Source organism: Euwallacea fornicatus, chromosome 20 (genome assembly GCF_040115645.1).
Source record: "Euwallacea fornicatus isolate EFF26 chromosome 20, ASM4011564v1, whole genome shotgun sequence".
Lineage (NCBI taxonomy): Eukaryota > Metazoa > Arthropoda > Insecta > Coleoptera > Curculionidae > Euwallacea > Euwallacea fornicatus.
The window spans coordinates 3,805,638-3,824,324 of record NC_089560.1 but is presented as its reverse complement, the minus strand read 5'-3'; the positions used below and the strand labels follow the sequence as shown (position 1 = coordinate 3,824,324).

At 34.5% G+C, this 18,687-nt stretch overlaps 3 protein-coding genes across 7 annotated transcripts; 1 reads left to right on the top strand and 2 right to left on the bottom strand.

The window, feature by feature from the left end:
* Nucleotides 1-2,806: 2,806 nt before the first annotated feature.
* Nrt (Neurotactin) lies at nt 2,807-10,489 on the bottom strand. 4 transcript variants are annotated; one of them, XM_066294177.1, is made up of 12 exons: nt 10,310-10,489; nt 10,138-10,254; nt 9,898-10,065; nt 9,664-9,838; nt 8,340-8,467; nt 7,727-7,862; nt 7,273-7,542; nt 6,891-7,211; nt 6,630-6,836; nt 6,084-6,285; nt 4,922-5,144; nt 2,807-4,785 (listed from the first exon to the last, which is right to left on the bottom strand). In XM_066294177.1, exons 4-12 carry the CDS (start codon nt 9,788-9,790, stop codon nt 4,189-4,191), a joined length of 2,211 nt encoding a protein of 736 aa, XP_066150274.1. In that variant the 5' UTR covers nt 9,791-9,838; nt 9,898-10,065; nt 10,138-10,254; nt 10,310-10,489; the 3' UTR covers nt 2,807-4,188. The 4 variants fall into 4 exon arrangements, with proteins under 4 accessions (XP_066150274.1, XP_066150272.1, XP_066150273.1 ...); XM_066294175.1 differs by having other exon boundaries at nt 9,664-10,065; XM_066294176.1 differs by having other exon boundaries at nt 9,664-10,047.
* A 484-nt stretch (nt 10,490-10,973) lies between these two features.
* Nucleotides 10,974-16,565, top strand: LOC136345653 (uncharacterized). Of its 2 annotated transcripts, XM_066294173.1 has the most exons (11): nt 10,975-12,121; nt 12,179-12,469; nt 12,524-12,822; nt 12,875-13,030; nt 13,207-13,389; nt 13,456-13,970; nt 14,328-14,697; nt 14,760-14,951; nt 15,004-15,194; nt 15,244-15,650; nt 15,734-16,565. In XM_066294173.1, the coding sequence occupies exons 1-11, from the start codon at nt 11,440-11,442 to the stop codon at nt 16,243-16,245; spliced, it is 3,798 nt and encodes a 1,265-aa protein (XP_066150270.1). In that variant the 5' UTR covers nt 10,975-11,439; the 3' UTR covers nt 16,246-16,565. The 2 variants fall into 2 exon arrangements, with proteins under 2 accessions (XP_066150269.1, XP_066150270.1); XM_066294172.1 differs by having other exon boundaries at nt 10,974-12,121; nt 12,179-12,822.
* Nucleotides 16,532-18,647, bottom strand: LOC136345656 (uncharacterized). Its single transcript, XM_066294178.1, has 4 exons — nt 18,197-18,647; nt 17,968-18,146; nt 17,652-17,910; nt 16,532-16,666 (listed from the first exon to the last, which is right to left on the bottom strand). Exons 1-4 carry the CDS (start codon nt 18,434-18,436, stop codon nt 16,538-16,540), a joined length of 807 nt encoding a protein of 268 aa, XP_066150275.1. The 5' UTR covers nt 18,437-18,647; the 3' UTR covers nt 16,532-16,537.
* Nucleotides 18,648-18,687: the final 40 nt, after the last annotated feature.

The following is an 18,687-nucleotide window of genomic DNA, read 5'->3' as shown; positions in this document are numbered from 1 at the left end:
CCTCTTCTTTCTCGGTTCCGTAGATGGTCTTTCAATCCACAGGGACGATACCTTTTCTTATTTTTGCTTCTCGATTTTAAATGAGATTCTATTTCCATTTCAAATTTAAAACTTTAAGTTAATTCCCACTTTTCTGTTAATGAAAACACAAAACGAACTTTCGCGGTTCGATTGTTGACAAGGAATGTCTTAATTGTCATTCGCTATGTTCTAGTATGTTTAGTGGTGTAGTTCATAGGTTTTTTTCCAAATTAATCCTTCCGTATGCCTGTTTTTGGGGTGATGGGGGTGGTTCTGAAGGAGCGCGGGCCGTCCTAAATGCGTCTCCTACGCCTATGGGTAAGCAGGTGATAAAAAAAGGGGTGAAAAATCAAGTGGGGAAAAATGTAATTGGGTGGGGAAGAAATCTGTAAAAGGTTCTGTCCCTGGACGGTAGATGGCGCATGTAGAACTAGGTAGGAAACTGTGATTTGAATGGGAAGAAATCTGTAAAAGGTTCTTCCCCTGAACGGTAGATGGCGCATGTAGATCAAGGGGGGGAATCCTGTAATTTGAAAGGGACGAAATCTGTAAAAGGTTCTTCCCCTGGACGGTAGATGGCGGGAGTAGAACAAGGAAGGAAACTGTAATTTGGATGGGAAGAAATCTGTAAAAGATTCCGTCCATGGACGGCAGATGGCGCATGTAGGACAAGGAAGGAAACTGTAATTTGAATGGGGAGAAATCTGTAAAAGGTTCTTCCCCTGAACGGTAGATGGCGCATGTAGAACATGGGGGGAATCCTGTAATTTGAAAGGGAAGAAATCTGTAAAAGGTTCTTCCCCTGGACGGTAGATGGCGGGAGTAGAACAAGGAAGAAAACTGTAATTTGGATGGGAAGAAATCTGTAAAAGATTCCGTCCATGGACGGTAGATGGCGCATGTAGAACAAGGAAGGAAACTGTAATTTGAATGGGAAGAAATCTGTAAAAGGTTCTTCCCCTGGACGGTAGATGGCGCATGTAGAACAATGAAGGGAACTGTAATTTTGATGGGAAGAAATCTGTAAAGGATTCTGCCTCTAGACGGTAGATGGCAGGTGTGAAATAAGGAAGGATACTGTAATTTGGTTGGAGTAGAAATCGAAGTTAATAGATGGCGCCACACACGAAAAAAAATCGATAACTCTTAGATAAAGGAAAAATATCCGTTGTTCGTTTTAGAAATGAAACAAACTACCCAACATAAAAATTTAATAAACTCTCAAAATAACCGATGACGAGAAATCGCTAGAAATTCAAATGGCAATGGGTTTTTGTTTTCTTTTTCACCTTCTCCTAGTTAAGAGTATTATATTCTCTCTGTCGACGACTGGCACGAGATGAACGCTTTTCAATTGTAATTAATGACAAAACGTTTTCGTTTTGAAATGTACATTTTAAATAAATTTCCGCGTTTCGGATTAGAAAGTGATATTTGGTAAATTATAATATTGTCCTCGTCCAAATAAACTTTCGGTGCTTCCAGGCCGAACCGCTTTATACTACTGGTAAGGACTCGACAAATACGTTTGTTATTTTAAAAATAAGAACAAATCGATCGGAAAAGAAGTCGGAGTTTTGACGAAAAAACGATCGTGTAGAATTTATTACGTTCTGATAGTCATTGATATTTGTAATGATGATGACGACAACAAAGCCACTGTCCACCTTACCGTCGTGTCACCATCTTTCCCGAACAAAACCTACTCCGCCAATTGTCAAGATTTCGTGATTGTTATTAATAACGCGCTTGTGCTTAAGGTACTCTACACTTAAACAAAAAAAAAATGTTAGAAACCGCTAGAGTTGCATACGTAAGAGGCCAATATTTACAAATGGTTTTGGTTCCTCAAACCGGAGGCGCTCACGGTTGACGCTTGAAATTCGAGATAATCGTATTTTACATTTTACTTCCCTAAATTTCGATTGAAAACCTTAGACCTGTGTTGACTGTACATACCTCGGGTTGACTCAGTTAGAAGGGATGGGATCGCAATTTCTTCCAACGGGCGCTTTCGGTAAAATTCAGGACAACCAAAAGGACGATGGTGCATCTCGAAACCTTTTAAACGATATTGACACTATCGCGTAATAGGATCTTTTGACTGTGGTTTTTGTGTTGAAAAGAGAGACAAGCTGTGAATAAACTTAAATTGTAAGATGTGCGAGTAATAAATTGAAACTCAACGAAAATTATGTAGTTTTTATGAAAGGGATGTTGCTGCTTCTACTTTACGGCAACATCAACTGTAAGTATTTGATTGTGTCATGAAGAAGGAGGAACTTACTTTATCCTGATGTTTATATTTGGCGAGTCCTAGAATAGGTAGGTAGAGGAAAAGAGGTAGCATTGATTGTTCAGAATTGCCTTTAGGAATGGATTTCTTACTTCCTTCTAGTCCCACAAATATTCTCTTAATAGATTGGAATGACGCGTTTCTATTTTTAACGGCACAATGATTTTATTTCTGACCTAAAATATAAATTAGATTATGACATTTCGATCTGTGAAAACAATCGAAGAACTTTTGCTGACGTTTAACATTTAGAAGCCCAGTGGACAGATGTAAAATAAAATTGCAAATAATTTCGACTTTAACTAAAATTCTGATTTTGAGATTCTCGTTGATCTCGCAAAACTTAAACGTGAAATTTAATTTTAACTCACGAAATTATGCCTAATCCCATTAAAAAACACCCACTTTCACTCACTAAGCCGTGGATCCGTAATTGTGACTTGTGTGGTTTCTAGAATACTATTAATCTCTAAAAATGAAACGCTGATATCAAATTACATTAAAACTTTATTAATTTACGTAGCAATACATTTAGGACAATCTATACATTTATAAAAGCTACTTCAATAATTAAATTAAACTTATTTTATTTATAATAAAAAAAGAAACCAGTCTTCAGGGAGAAACTACATATTATTATACAGAGAACGTATAGAAGCAAGGGTCTTGTGGTGGACAATTCAATATGATACATAAACGCATTTAATGAGAGTCTATACTTATTTCTCTGTATAGTAAGACATTATAGTTGTGAGCACTATGGCAGTAAAACTGGGAATGCGAATTTTTTAGTCAGAACAGTAAAATTTTGATTAAAAAACGCTTTGGTAAATAATCAGACTCATAAGTTTCGAATTATTTTAAGGAACAGTTTTTCGAAAAAATTAATTATCAATAGTTTAAGACATTATGCAAATATTGTGACATAATGATTTAGTCATTAATTAGTAAATTTTGTACCTTAATTCTGTTGCTCAAATTTGAGTAACATACAGCAAATTTGGCACATTCCCTTTGGGCAAGAATAAGTGACAAGAAAGCTTTGGAAATATGAGGTCTTCACATTAATTTAGCAGTCTTCAAATTTGTCTTTTTTTTTTATAAAAGAGAGCTGCGTTTAATAGGTAAAAAATTAAAAACTATCTAAAAACTAACGTAAACCTATCAATCACAATATGATAGCTACATAAAGTAGATTATTTAAGGTGTTAACTAGAGATAATTTAATTTATTTGTAGGCAAATAAAATTAGTTAAAGCAACTGTACTTAAATTATTCTAAAATATGATCCAAAAATATTGTTCACTTACATTTTTAGGCGTACCTTTGTTAGGCTTGTTTTGGGCTCGAGTTTTGTCCATTTTTATGTACACTTATACAAAGTGACGCATTTAAATATAATATCCGTACACATACGTTTCAACAAACTTATCCGATGAATATCTTATGTCACATGAAGAGCCTTACCTTTCTCCCATTATAGTTTAACCTACGTTTAAGTATTTTGAGTAGAAATAAGCTTCTAGAACAATGAGTATTTCAAAGGTAATGAGAGTTGCTATGCGATATATTAATGGTTATTAGAGTACGTATTTTGGTTATCAAATTGCATATAAAAACTTCTAATTGTATAAATGAGTGGTTTAGGACTAACACTATAGTAAAGAGGGTTTGAGCACTGAAACACATTAATGTTAATCTAAAAAGAGCAAAATGAAGCTCATTGGGGAATATCTTACTAAGAAGTTTTTAAGCGGGGTAAAATTTTTTAACGTTCAATTAAAACATTAAGTCTCATCCAATCATCTTACCTTCATCAATTTATCTTGAATAGTCCCTGCTCTCTCCGAACCAAACATTTACAAAATTACCTAATCCAATGCGGCAAATCGTGGAACTATGTTTTTCAGTGCCCACAAACCGCATTCCGAATAAGTAGCATTGGGCAACACGTCTTGATCCACAATCAACACATTTTTCCCTGTAAATTTCTGGTCGATTTTACCGTGCCAAACAAAGGAGTAAAACAGTCCCTGCATTGACGAAAAGTACCGCTTTTGTTCTGGAGTTTTTGGCTCGTATCGTCCCAAAATGGCCTCAATGTCCGAGTCGATATCGGCGATTTTATTTTCCCACCGGGTTCGGTTGACTACATAGAAAGTCACATTACTCATTTCGGTCCAAATAGTGTATAATGGACAAGTGATCCGGATATCGGTGACTAAAGTGCTGAGACCGTGGTAAGTTGCTGGGTATCGCTTGAGAACTTCATCAGTTATATTTTGCAAGCCCAAAAGAGATTCTTTTATATGATGTCGCACTAAGCTAGAAGTCCAATTGGTATGTTTAAAACGGAGGATTTCAGAACTTCCAGCTTGAGCTGTGGAACCGATTACTAGGTCCACAGACAAACGTCTTCTTGACCACACTTCGCTCGGATTTTCTTTCAAGATTTTACCATCAATTACCTAGAAATAAATATTTTGACATTAATCATTAATATAAAGATGAAATTAAGAATAATGATTATGGAAAGAATTTTTCAATTATTTTTAATACTTTCCTACACCCTGTAAGAGAAAACAACCGCATCCTTTCACTTACCAACCACTGATGACGTTTGGACGGATCTTCGTCTTTTCCAGGTAAATCTGGCTGCGGCTTTCTCCAGGTGTGTTGAACCGATTTGATCAACTTTTTAGCGTCCGCACGCCTCAAACATTCAGCATCTTCACAATCAACATGCTGCAGGAAGCTTCGCGCCTCTGCCTCTGATTCATTTCGAGGTTTCGAAGGGTAAACAGCACCTCCGGATGATGCCCAAGCTCTATAAATAAAAAAACATGATTCGTGGACCTTTTTATACAAGATGTTCCAAAAATAAGAACTTTTATTAATTATGTTTTTGCAAACTCACATTTACTTCCTGTATTTTTACCTATTAAAATCACTCTATGGAACAGCTTATCGATTTAAAAAAATCAAAACACACACTATTTTGTGTATGTTTTATTATCCTAAAGTTTTTTTACTAATTGTTATTTAAGCTAAATGCACAATTAAGCTTTTGTTGTTTATTACTGATACCTGTCGTTTACGTTATTGTAGTAGCGTTTGAAACTATTAAGAAATTTTAGTATAAAATGCTGTTTTTACAAATAATTAATACATTGATATGGCGTTAACCAGTAGGAAAGCTCGTGAAAAGTTTAATCTAGTAGAGAAACACATGAACACTCTAATCGGACTCTTAAGGTTTGCACACATTTTTTAAAGACAAGTCAAAAATATAGTTTTTTAAAAGTAAATAAGGTAACGCCAGAATACCAGTATACACTCCTACTTAGTTGTACGCGTTTATTGATCTTTCGAAAAAAAAGTTAGGCACATCAGGAAACGAACAAAAAATTTAGTAGGCACCCATACAAAGGATCCGAAATAGGATAAACAATTTAAGATCCTATAAGCAGTTAGCGGAATTGTGATAAATCTTTAATAAATTGAACTGCAAAACTATACCTTTTACAGAAAAAATGTACTTGAAAAAGATATTGCTTTTTGTGAGTTCTATTATTCGCAGTATGACACTTATTCCTGGGACACCCTGTATAACAAGCGACGTTTGAACCTTTTTATATAACATGCATCTTTGTTAAACAAAAACCTTAATTAAACGTAAATTTAAAAAAATATATTTTAACAAATGAGTTATTGACAACTTTTTTCAAACTTCAGACGAAATCGGTACCGTCCTACAAATTCTCACCTTGTGAAATATTTTTTAGCATTTGGAATAGTGGCCAAAGCTGTAACTAAAGTGGCTCCAGCTTTGTGTCCAAACAAAGTGACTGATTTTTTATCCCCACCGAAATGCTCAATATTTAACTGAATCCACCACAATGCTTCCAAGATATCAGACAAGCCATAATTGCCTGAAGTGTGCGGGTAGTCTGATTTGCTTAGCACATCTGGAAATGGTGGAAAATAAAGTGGTGATAAAAATGTGGTAGCAGTGGCTTAAGCCTTTAATTTATCACAGTAAAGACGCTAATTTAGTGTTCTAAAAGATTGGAAGTAACCAGTAAACTTATAAAGTCTATTAAAACCGAAGGAAATGGATATTTTTTATATTTGAACTAATTGAAATAATCAAATCCTAAGTGAAACATGAATGGATCAGAGGTAGCTGATTCTTATAACCCATAAATAAATATAGTTTGTGAGACTTAAAATAGCAAAAATTATGCGAAACTCTAATACAAGTTTGATTATAGGTATAATCTTTAAATAATATGATAGGTTGAATGCTCACCCAAAGACAAAAAGCCCAGAGCTCCAAGCCTGAAGTTGGGACGAACAAACACCACATCCCTAGATCTGGCATACCTGGCGGAGGGCCTCATTTTTCCGGGAGATCCACCAATAAAACTATCTGCTCCTATTAGAACCACCACTGGCAAGGGATTATCATATCTTACATATGGTGTAACAATGTCTAAGGTCAAACAATCTTCAACTCCTGTAAAGTGAGAAAAAATCACAATAAAAGCATACTACACTCAACAAATCTGACCTATGATTGAGCCATTGCCAAGGACTTGAAGACAGGTAGGAGTGGCGTTATGAGCCTTCAAAGTAGCGTTCCAGCAGTATTCAACTTGGTTCAAAGGTTGGGCATATTTAAAGCGCAAATTTCCAACAGGCGGTAGGGCATAGGGAATTCCCCGGAAAGTAAAAGAACTGTCTTCCATTTTGCCCTCAACTATCCCACAACTTGTCACAGTTTCGATGTATTTACCATCCTTGAGAGGGGGACTTCGTGGTATTTCTTGCCCACCCCCCGTGGTGCAGACAACGATAATTATAATTAACAGTAAAAATATTAAACAACCCCCTGAAAAATTAAAACATATTGTGGAAAACGCAAGGAAAATATTATGTATCGTTAACCGTACCAATAGCTATTTTATACTTTTTCATCATCTGAGTTAAATATTCCAAAATGTCTGTTTGCTCCTGTTTGTCAGTTTCAGTTTTATCATCCAAAGGTATAGTTTTTAATTCGTTATTGCTCTTGTCGTCTAATGTTTCCATGGACGCTAATCCAGCTTGACTCTGATTACTAGCATCAGGGTTGCGTTTTATTCTTTGAAAAACCGACACTATAGGCAGCCTAATTGATTCAAGCAGTTTCAGTTTGTCTTTAGTTTCGCCCTCTTTTCCACCTGATTAGAAAATTGTGGTCAGCTAGAAGCGAACACAAGAGATGTTTTCTTGAGAGAGATAAAAGTCGAACTGAGTCTAGATTGATATCGTCACATCATAACTTTTATCCTCAGTTTACGGTGCGCGCTAGTTAATAAAAACGAGGACTAAACTCAGTTCGTATTTAAACTCCTTTCTAATAACCTTCTTCTACATCTCCAGTTTTATTCTTTTTGAAAGGATTAGGCAGCGTGGGCAATTTAATCCTAATAGGAACTGGAGTTTCTTCCTTCTTCTCTTCCTGCTCAATGAGTTCTGTGCCTTCAGCTTGGTCCTCATCCTAAAACAGTTTCCCTTTTTTTTTGCCTATAGACAAAATACTAAGAAATAGTATAAATCAATTTGTGTTTATTAATTTAACATTTTTAAGACGAAAAATAATTTTCTATGTTGATTTTATGTCCGAAAATAACATTTATTACCGATCAGCTTGAAAGCGATGTTGCCTTACAAATCAAAGTTAGCTGAATACTCTAAACATGCATTTAGGGGAAAATTAAAGAAACTTTAATCTTCTTTAAAGTCAGAAATAGTTAAGATTTATTTATTCTTGTTAAAAACAACGAAATAGTTATAAATGAAGTAGCAGTGAGCTGCGTTATTACACATACAGGGTGTACTAAAATTAGTTGAGAAAACTAGTAAAATTTACTAAATAAAAATACTACGAAGTCGTAATCAACAAGGAGTACGGAAAAAAGATCAACCTATTAACAATGATTTTTGAATTCAACTCATATTGAAATTGTTGACATACCTTGCACTGCTCCTTAGATTTGCTTCTAGTGAAAAATCCAGGCATTTGAATTCCCCCAATGGGAATCTTTTTGGGCTTGACTTCCATACCTTCTTTCACTTCCTTTGGCTTTTTTTCCTCAGCAAGTTCTAATAATAAGTTTTATCTATATTGAAAAATTTCAATGACACCTACTCTTTTAAACCCGTTGTTTTTGCCAATGTAAACAATCTTTTTCTGTACTGAACCCATTAGTTGCACTTAACATTCAAGTACAAAACAATAATTATTGCTACCAAAATATTTGGCATAATCAATGCGAACAGGTAAAATAACAAGCAATTTATTAATATTACCAGGGAATAATGCAGCAATCTCGTACACACATTAGTAAATTTAATTTTTATGCAAAAAAAATCTGAAAAACATTAATAAAAAACAAAGATATTCAATGGAGTGTGTACTTGTATATTGAATCTGTATTATATTCTTTAGTGCTCAGATTTTTGTTATTTATCAATTATTACTATTACTTAATAGTGAAAAGAGTGGAATACTTAATAGCTTCTAATCTAAGTAAATTTATTGAAAACCGCCTTTTAAATAATACTAGTATAGTCAGAATTAACTACATAGACATAGAAAACTGTTATTATACTCCCCAAGCATAATGTGCTAGGTGCTTCATACCACCATATTAGCCGAACATATTATATGTTAGAAGGCAAGTTCCTAAGTGTTTGAATTTCATCCCCACATGTGACTGACCAACTCAAGTCTAATCAATTAGATATGAAAACACCAATGATTGCTCACATTTTTATTTAAGTGTTACCCCTTGTTGAGAATTTCATTAATTGTAGGCATATCAAAAGAGATTTAATTTTAAATGTAGAAATTTTTGAATGTTAAACTATTCAACTTGGTCACTCTTGAGTTTAAATATTTGTAATCCAGCAACATGGCCATCTTATTTACTTTTATTATGCAATAGTATTCCATATATTAAAAATACTCATGAAAACTACATCTAATATAGGAAAGTGTAAAATAAGTAAGAACTTTTGATTGATATAATTTGAATGCCATTATTAATTTAATTAATAAATTAAATTGAGTATGGCATAGAGAGTCTTCCACTGTCACCTTTATAACAATGTGAGACAACACTTGAACTAAAAATAAGTAAGTAAATAAATCATGGAAGATGTTCAAAAATATAAGACTGCTATAAAGGGTGTCTTCTTTGAGTGATTCCACTATTGCCATCTTTGAAATGTTAAGAACTACAAATTCCATTACCTAAATGAAGCAAAAATATATAGTTTGCAAAAAAGTCATTTACCAATGGAGTTTTTTTGTTCATTTTCAACATTCAAGATCTTTTCTCTTTCTTCCTCCTGAATACTCTTCTTATCTTCAGTGGCTGTTGGGGCCACATTCTCTTCAGTCGGCTGCTCTGTCTGGCTCATCTGGAGTCAAATAATATCCTATAATTGTTTTGCTTGGTATTGGGTGGTCTGGAGGTAAATATGAAGCTTTGAAATAATTATTGTTAAATTTATAAAAAAAGCCTCACTCTCTGTTAACAAAAAAACTTTCACTTTTTGTAACTGAACAATTTGAAATCACTAGATTGGAATATTTTCCAGATTAGGCATCGTATGCCAGCTTACAATAGCTTCTTTGTGGAATTTAATAGACCGCCCACAGGAGGCTTTTTAATTGACTACAAAGGACAAAGCACCTACATTTCAAAAGAAATTTTATAATTTTTAATAAGGATCTAATAATCCTTAATTATGTGACTAAAACTCACCGTTAAATTCAGATTTTAATTCTAGATGATGCCGGTGGTTAGTTCAAGCCCTTTTATGGAATATCGATTACCCCTTTAGCTTAGGCCGTTGAGCTCAAGGCATGCGCTGGCTATTCCCTGTGTTTAGCGGTAAAGTTATGAGAGGAAATCGTTGATAGGATCGATGTTTTACCCAAATTAGCAATCTCCTGAATGTTCCACTTCGAATGTTCAGTTAACTGCGGGAGGCATTTATAGGATTAAGGAACTTTTTTTTTTTAACTGCAAGCAAAACACAACTGAATTCCTGAGAATAAGCCAAACAAACAATAAAATGATAAACGCAAACATATGAAGGATCGGGATTATTCGGAGGTAGAAATCGGGACTTCGGGATTGATCGCAATGCAACTAAAGCTGTCAGATATCAAAGTCAGATTTTTGAACCAGCGAATTTTAAGCACTTTGAGTAGTTTGAACATTTCTTTATGTTATACGTAGCTTCAGTATTCAAAAAGGATGAGACCCTTGGCATCTTGGAAAAAAATAAAAGTAAATAGATCATTTTATTGCTACCAATACGCAATCAAGCATTTGTGCAAGTAAACCATGCTACAATAAAAAGGACATAAGGTGTACATAAACTCACTCTCAGCACTGTATCTGTCAAGTTTAGAACCTGGACCCAACATCTTAAAACAGTAGCACCAACATCTCTGACCAACATTAGTTGTTCGGTTTTGTTTTGTTTACGTTTTGCTTTGTTATTTGTATTTTCATGGAAACAGTAATTTGTTTTGAAATGTGTGTGATTTATTATTAAAATGTAAGTATATTTATTCTTTTGTTAATTAGGAATAAGAGTTTGTGATGTATGAGTAGTAAATTGTTATAAAATGTCATACGCCCCAGGGCCTAAGATATACATTGATTTTTATGACTTTCTGGATTTTAATCAACTTTTATTATTCAGGAGCGTTGTCTATTTCTAGCTTTAAGCCTAAGATTTAGGTTTGTTTCTCCAGAATGTTATACTTTTTCATGTTTTTATTAATAATTATTTATTATTATTGGTTTTCGTTTTTAATTGTGGTATTGGTTGTCAAAATCCATGGTGTCTCGCGTCACTTCGTCAATGTCGGTTCAAAATAGTAAACAAACCTCAAGAACGTTCGTATATTTGAATTTATTAAACATTCATTATTTGAATTGTGTTTTCAGCAGTGTTTGAGCATATTTAACATTTAAGTTCACATTTATTATATATCATATGTTAGTTATAATTATATCTCTAGCATTCAATGAAAAAGTTCGAGAAAAAGTATGTCAACAAAGTTTACTTTAAAAACCAAAGAATTTTTGGTAGACAAAATCCTGGAACAAGGTCAAAAGCTCAGAACTGCTATGGTACAGTCAATATTGCAAAACGACCCTTTACACTCTGATATTCTATACAGCAACAACAAATATTACACCCCAATTACCAATCGAGTGTCTTTAACAGGTAGTGGTAGTGGGGATAAAAAGTTATTGGAGGCCTTTTTGAATGGTGATTATTTAACAAAAGATGAAGAGAAAATTGCTTTGAGTATTGTGAGGTCAATGCCTGGCTTGGAAATATTTAAGACTACAAAGGAAAAGTTGTTTAGTAAATGCCCTTGTTCCACATGTAGTGTATATCATACCAATAATTTGAAATGTGATTTGAAAAGAAATGAAGCTGCTTTCAAACACACAGAACATATCAATAACATTAATGCACTTAATGTTTTAAAACAAGTTGATTCTCTAAAAATCTTATTGCAAAGCATACATTTAAATAGTTTAGGTGAGAAAAAGATTGTTCAGAGCTTTAATAAATCAAGCTCTCATTTAAACGAAACGTTTTTTGTTAAATATTGCATACCAGAAGTGTTTATTTGTGACATAGTTAAGAGTAAATCTAAAGTTGACAGCGGCTTGGAACATAATCAGATTCAAGTGTGTTCAAGAAGAACTAGTAATGGTTTGTAGCTCTGCAATTAAATTTTGTCCTCAGGTATATGTTAATGTTTATTTACAGTCATTTATTTAAAACAAGCCTTTATCCACTCAGTTTGCAATTTGCATAATTGTAATCTTGAGGAACATGATCTTATTTTCATAATAAGATACAAAAGCTCATTCCAGAACAAGTCAGAGCAGCTGGGAATTGCAAAATTTAATTTTGGCGTTTTTAACAACACTAAGAATGCCTCTAGTGGGAAAACTTTATCAATATACTTAAATGAAACTTCATCAATTTCTGTTGGAACAATTAAAGTAACTATTCAATTAGGAGCAGGGAAATTGTATTTTGGGCAAGAGTTTATAGGTGTTTATGTCAATTTAGATCTTGCAGTTTGGGTGCATTTTAGTGGATTTTTAGGTGCAGCATTGCAGAGAGAAAATTCAGCAGTTACAATAAGCAGTTCTGATGAAGGAACTGAGGGGAATTTGCCATGTAACAACCAAATACATAATGTTGGTTCTCTTAAACATTTTATAGATAGTAGAGGAACTACCCAAAAATTACCTAAAGAGCAAATTTCTTCTGATAACCAACAAGAACCAATTAATAACAATCAATTTCAACAAAAAAAGAGGCAACAATTTGCAGTTGTAACTCAAACCTCGAAAATTGTCAATAACCTTGATGTGGCTGAGGTGGTAGCCCCAGAAACTGAGGTTGCTTTTGTTTGATAAAGCACTGGAAACATTAATAAAATGATTGTTGTAGGCTGAGTTACTTTTTGGATTTTTGTATGTTTCTGAAGCCCGGTTTTTGAATAACTCTTTGAACACTTTTATAAAGTGTCAGCCATATTGCGAGAATACTACATCTATCAGTAGAGTAGTCTATGGGAGTTCCAGAGCTTTGTATAATTTTTTACAAGTGTGTTTACTGATAAATTAAAAATTATTTCAATAATCTTTTGCATTGTTTTGTTTATAACAATGTCTGTAGATTGAAAATAAAAGCAGCATAAGTAGAAATTTTATTTGAATAATAAAGTACAAATGAAAAATGTTTCTTTCAGCATATTATCAGATATCTGCTTCATGTTTCAGATTATACCGCTGCTCTATGAGGAGAATTTGCTGCTAAAATTGAGAGAAAATTTTATGATTATTGAGTTTTGGGAGAAATTAAAGTCAACTGAGGAAATATTAGGCTTAACGCGATTGCCATTACATCAGTTTTACTTGGGTTATAGAAATGGGGTCATTTTGAAGCATCTGAAAAGAAACATTGTAGGGGGTGTTTATTTTTAATATTCCTTCATTGCTTCAGAGAGGTAAAATCAAAACTGTTTTTAGTTGCCAATAATTGGAACTGATTGGTGGGAACCTATTTACTCAATTGATAGTAATGAACTCATAGGCCAAGTACAAGTGCTTACTGCTTTAGGAACTGAGAATCAAATAAAAAATTTGCAACAAGAGAGGGGCTTTAAAGATGCTTCAGTTAAGGCGAAATTAAACGTAACACCAAACACCAAAAATCCTGACACCAGCAAAGTGCCATCCAGCTATTTTACTGATAAAGCTAAAGTTAACAGAAAGTCAAACAAGTTGATATCAGTCCGAAAGCTTTCCTCTGTCAGTCATCCCCCAATAAATATTCCAAAATCATCCGGGAAGCGCAAAGTAGTGAAGTTGGACGTGGGTGTGCAGTCAGATATGGATTTGAGAATAAATAGTAACACCGGTGAATCTAGTCCTCAAATGCTGGACACTATAACGTCCTTTTTGAAATTGCTGGAAAAGACTCAGAAACCACCTTGTGCGGAGAACAGTACTAATACTGAACTTCAACTTTCATCAGGAACAAGGTAACTCAAATTATTGAATTTACCCACTATTATTGTGTTAATACGATTGGTCACGAGGTGTGCCAATTAAAGGGAGTTAGAGGTCAGGTCGGGTTTTACAAATTATGGCAACGGTAAAATATACAGTGTCGGAGATACAAGATCTTTGTTCCAACGGGGTGGAAAACCAATCATTCTCCTCAGAAATATGTGCAAGAAATCCTAACCGGTATGTTTCATATATTTCTAACGGTCCTGAATCGGTTTACCCCTTTGTTAGGCCAGACCTAAGGTGTTTTAAAAGCAGAAAAAAGATTTTTTACCCTATTCCCAATGGTTTTAAATTAGAAATTTGTAGGATGATATTTTTCTTATTAGCATTGGAATACCCAACAGCGAACAACCTCAATTACGGAAAACTTCAGACTTGTTAGATTCGCTACAGAAGGCTTTGAGTCTAGACACCATTCCTGCACAAGTAACACCGCAGATGGCTCCGCATTTTAAAGCAGAAATACTCGTAAACGCGGCAAATAATTTACCTAGCAGACGCAAAATTAAGAGTAAATCAAAGAGAACAAAGGTCAAACTTCCAAAGCACGAGGAGAATATTTTACCTAGTACTTATGTCACTTTTGAGACAATGCCTGGATGCCCTTTAAAAGTGACTAATGTGTTCCCCAAGTGCACATCACCGAAATGGAATTTTAAATGTCAGGTGTTTTTGCCTGTGGATTTAATTCAAAATGTAAGTTGTATGAATTATAAATATAAAAAAATAAATGAAATACATAAATTATCAATTTTTAGGGCGAAAAACGGCTGATATTTAAAGTGTGGCAGAAGTGTACAAATGCCGTTTTGCAACCGAACATGCAGACTGATTTAGTTTTAGGTTTTGCTGCTTTAGATTTAAGCATATTAGCGTCTCTGGGATTGCCGAATATTCAAGGCTGGTTTAATATAATCGATTTTTCTGGCAAATGCAATGGGCAAATCAATGTAATTAACCATTGATTCAGATATATTTCATTTATTAAACGAAATTTTTTAGATTCACATTAATCCTCTTGAGAAATTAGCCCAAACTGCCTCTCAAATCAGCAACGATATCAAGATCTCGCCTATTTTGGTCTCACCTGTTCTTGAGCAAGTCGATGAAGGTGACTGCAATGAGCTCTTAGGCAGGGCCTTAAAGAGAAAATTTAATGAGCTCGACGAAATTACCCAGAGGCTCAGATTAAGGTTGGTTATTTGAATTATATTAGAATATTTGAATGTAACAAAAATTTAGGTTGTCCCAAGTAGTCAGCGAAGACTCTGATGATTCAAGCGATGATATCACTGAAGAATTCGAGCATGACATCAATAATTTATGCATCGAGGAGGACTTCGATTTAATAGATTTCGAGGAGGAGGCCCGCAAGTTTAATGTCAATTACAGTCATCATAAGGCAGAGAAAAGGAGCCAGGCGCACAATACCAGTTTGTCTTCTGGCGAACCTCAACCTGGGAGTAGTAAAGATTGCTATGAAAATAATAATTGTAGAAATACAGGCCATGTTAGTGAAGTATCGGGTGTTAAAAATAGTCAGTCTAGAGAACATGGTTCTGGTTTGCTGATGGAGAATAAGAACACTGAAAAAAAAAGTGAATCCATTTCTTTAAGATCGATATATTCTTCAAGAAGTTTGGCTGATGGTAAGTTTACTCTTGTTTTATTTTTATAATTTTTTTTTGTTACTTGGAGTAAAATTCACTATATTCTGATTTTACTACTCCAGGGAAACATCGCATTGACAGCTTATTAGAGAAGCTCACCTTGCTCACCTCCGAAGCTACTCAGCCTGTTTCAATGTGCTACGTTTCCAACTGTTCTACTGCTACAAATGAGGCTGATGACATTAAAGACATCTTCAAGGATTTAGAGCAGCATTCTAGACCTAACATTACAGCGACTAATAGCTTTGACCCGGTGCTGTTCCAACAACTTTACGGGGGCTCCGCTTGTGATTCTTCTCCTCAAAACACGGACAAAACTATCGCGAATAATAAGCTTAATAACGGTGACAGTTCTGAAAGAAATGATGATGGTTCCAATGTGGGGAATAGTAGTCTTAACAATAGCAAGAGCAATGAATCCAGTAAGGTTTGTGTAACTAATGGTAGTGACGAAACTAGTATGTTGAGTAGTTTCTCGGATTGTCGTCCTAATCCGATTGATGAAGGTTCTTGTGAGGATGAGAAACGATTTCATGTTGCACTGAAAGGTGACTCGAAGCAGCAGTTTTTATAGTGACTTTGTACCAATTTTTGACATGTGTCGAGTGTGATCCTTGATATTTATAATAATTGTTATTATCGTTTAGAAAGAAAACAAAAATAAAATGGGAGAAATAAGAAGAAGAGACAGGATGGGAATCTTGATTTAAATAATTTAACGAGTATGTTGTATAGAAAGAAGCTTAATAAGATAATATGTTTCAATAAACAATACTGCGGTACGGATGGTTATAACTAGTTAAAACAGTGTTAGGTAGGCAATAAAATAACCATGTTGTGATCACAATGTATAATTTTATGTGCGATTAACGGTCAATATACAGATTCAAGTAGTTCTCGAGTCTAATTTTCTTTTTTATCTTGTTGGGATGTATTTTCAACAGTGCTGCGTCCGTTCCTTCGTGGTCATGCATAAATGAGCAATTTCTTATTTTCTGAAAGGAGTTTTTACATTAATTTAATTAAGTATTCAGCATGCATTTAAAAATATTGAAAATGAAGGTTACTACAAGTGAACCCAGTGTAACGGGAAATAGGAATCAGGCAAGTAGGAGGAAGACTGCATAAGGTTTTGTATGCTTGCAACAAAGTCAAACAAAAAGTGGATGGAGTCAGTTTAGGCGGTGCCTCCCCTTCAATGTTTAGATTAGTATCGATTAGGCTGCGTTCGAGAATTTGAAAATGTTAAAAATAATCGGAGCAAAAGACAGCGATAAGAATTTAAAACGTCCATAAATGCGCAAATTTATGTATTATTTTGATGGAGTTAACTGATCCGTTTAATATTACCCATACAACAGTTGATCGGTATTGAACATCGTTTTAAATGACAAATAAACCTTGAAAGGCTAGTGTAACCGGATCAGTCTTTAATCCACCAAAAGATCATAAACTAATATCCAAATATCGGCAAGTTCAGATCATATTATTCATGAAAGACGTACGTAAGTTATGCTATAATGAGAAAATGTGCAATAATTTATAAATAAGTAAAAATCCGAAAGTAATTTAATCTAAACTCCGCAACGGTTTCGCCCACGTCAGCCTTCTGCCTCTTAACCCACTTTGTTGGTCTTTGTCTCAGACATACTTAACTTTATGCGGTCCTTCTTCCACTTGCACAATTCTTATATTTCCACTTTAACTAGTTTGACCTGTATAAGAGAATCTTTAAAGTTTAAAACTTGTTGGAAGTGAATGGCTCTGCAACTAGGCGATTTCAGTCCAGTACATGGGAATATTACTTACTCTTTGATTGTTAAACTTTTTTGCTACCCCTATATTCTTATCCATTCTCAGAATATCTGGTATAATAAATATAAAGTAAAGGAAATTGGTAAATGGTATATCTAGATTCGAAAAGTATGTGGCATTAACTGAGCGGTAAATTATGTGAATTTAGCACTTGAACCGGCTTGCCTCAAACCCTTTCAGTTCTTCCTTTGTGTATACTTCCTTTGTGTACCTCTCCTCTTCCCAGCACAAATGGCACAAAAATATAGCATAATCCTTGCGCCAGTAATCACCTTGACACAACTCATTACATTTGTGGCACGTATCAACTGGAACTGGAATACATAGTGTTTCCACCGCATAAATCATCTTGGGATTTCCAAAATTATTCATAAACCGCGTCCTTCGACATTTTTTTATTTTTCTGATGTCGTAAGTGGCAGCTCTGGATATGAAAAAAAATTTTTTGGTTTGAAAATATTGTAAAATTTGTGACTCTTACCCAGGGTTGTTATTTTCGTTCGTCTTGTACTCGGCTTTCGCCCCAAATGGGGCAAATGATGGTTTCGTGTTAATGGTTTGGGAGATCTCGTACCTCCCCGGAGAGGGGGTACGCATAATTTGTTCCTTGAACCTTTTATCTTTGCTTGCCAACGGACCTACTCCTTTCTTACTTTGAATCTAAAAATTATGGGAGTAAATATTCAAATTATATTAAAATCATAACGAACCTTATTCAGAAGGGGATACAAAGCTGAGAAACATTTCTCCGTCTGGTAACTTCCAGGTCCACTTTTGAATAGTTCCGGTTGTTTTAGCTTCTGGAAAGACGACAGCCCCTTGCCTATATAGTCAGTGCTTCTGGGAACAGTGGAACCGAAACATATTTTCTGGCCGGTCTTTATTGCCACCACGTAATCGAAGCCTTGTTTCAATAAAACAAAACTAAATGAGTTGCATATTTTTTCCATTCTATTTGGTTTAAACTAAATTTGCCAATTAGAATGCATAAAGGAGTTCCAAGTTAATTTCTTGTGCTTATTTAGGCGGACCGAAAGTGACCTATTTCCTATTTTTAACTAGTCTCACAAAAAATACCCTCTATCGCGATCTCCTTGCCGGCACTCATACTTAAAAACTTTCCTCAAAGACTGAACCATAAGGTCTATGTATTAAGAACTTTGAGTTGCGTGCAGCTCATAATCTTGAACACTTCCGTGAC

Bases quoted from the DNA above. Each gene is read 5' to 3' on its own strand.
- LOC136345653 (XM_066294172.1), top strand. From the start codon at position 11,440: ATGTCAACAAAGTTTACTTTAAAAACCAAAGAATTTTTGGTAGACAAA. The intron at 13,031-13,206 runs GTGTGTTTACTG...TTCATGTTTCAG, and splicing joins CTTTGTATAATTTTTTACAA to ATTATACCGCTGCTCTATGA. The intron at 14,952-15,003 runs GTAATTAACCAT...GAAATTTTTTAG, and splicing joins AATGCAATGGGCAAATCAAT to ATTCACATTAATCCTCTTGA.
- Nrt (XM_066294175.1), bottom strand. From the start codon at position 9,790: ATGAGCCAGACAGAGCAGCCGACTGAAGAGAATGTGGCCCCAACAGCC. The intron at 8,468-9,663 runs GTAAATGACTTT...ACTTATTATTAG, and splicing joins TGAACAAAAAAACTCCATTG to AACTTGCTGAGGAAAAAAAG. The intron at 7,863-8,339 runs GTATGTCAACAA...AAACTGTTTTAG, and splicing joins AATCTAAGGAGCAGTGCAAG to GATGAGGACCAAGCTGAAGG.
- LOC136345656 (XM_066294178.1), bottom strand. From the start codon at position 18,436: ATGGAAAAAATATGCAACTCATTTAGTTTTGTTTTATTGAAACAAGGC. The intron at 18,147-18,196 runs GTTCGTTATGAT...CATAATTTTTAG, and splicing joins TGTATCCCCTTCTGAATAAG to ATTCAAAGTAAGAAAGGAGT. The intron at 16,667-17,651 runs GCAAGCCGGTTC...AACTCCTTTCAG, and splicing joins AAGAACTGAAAGGGTTTGAG to AAAATAAGAAATTGCTCATT.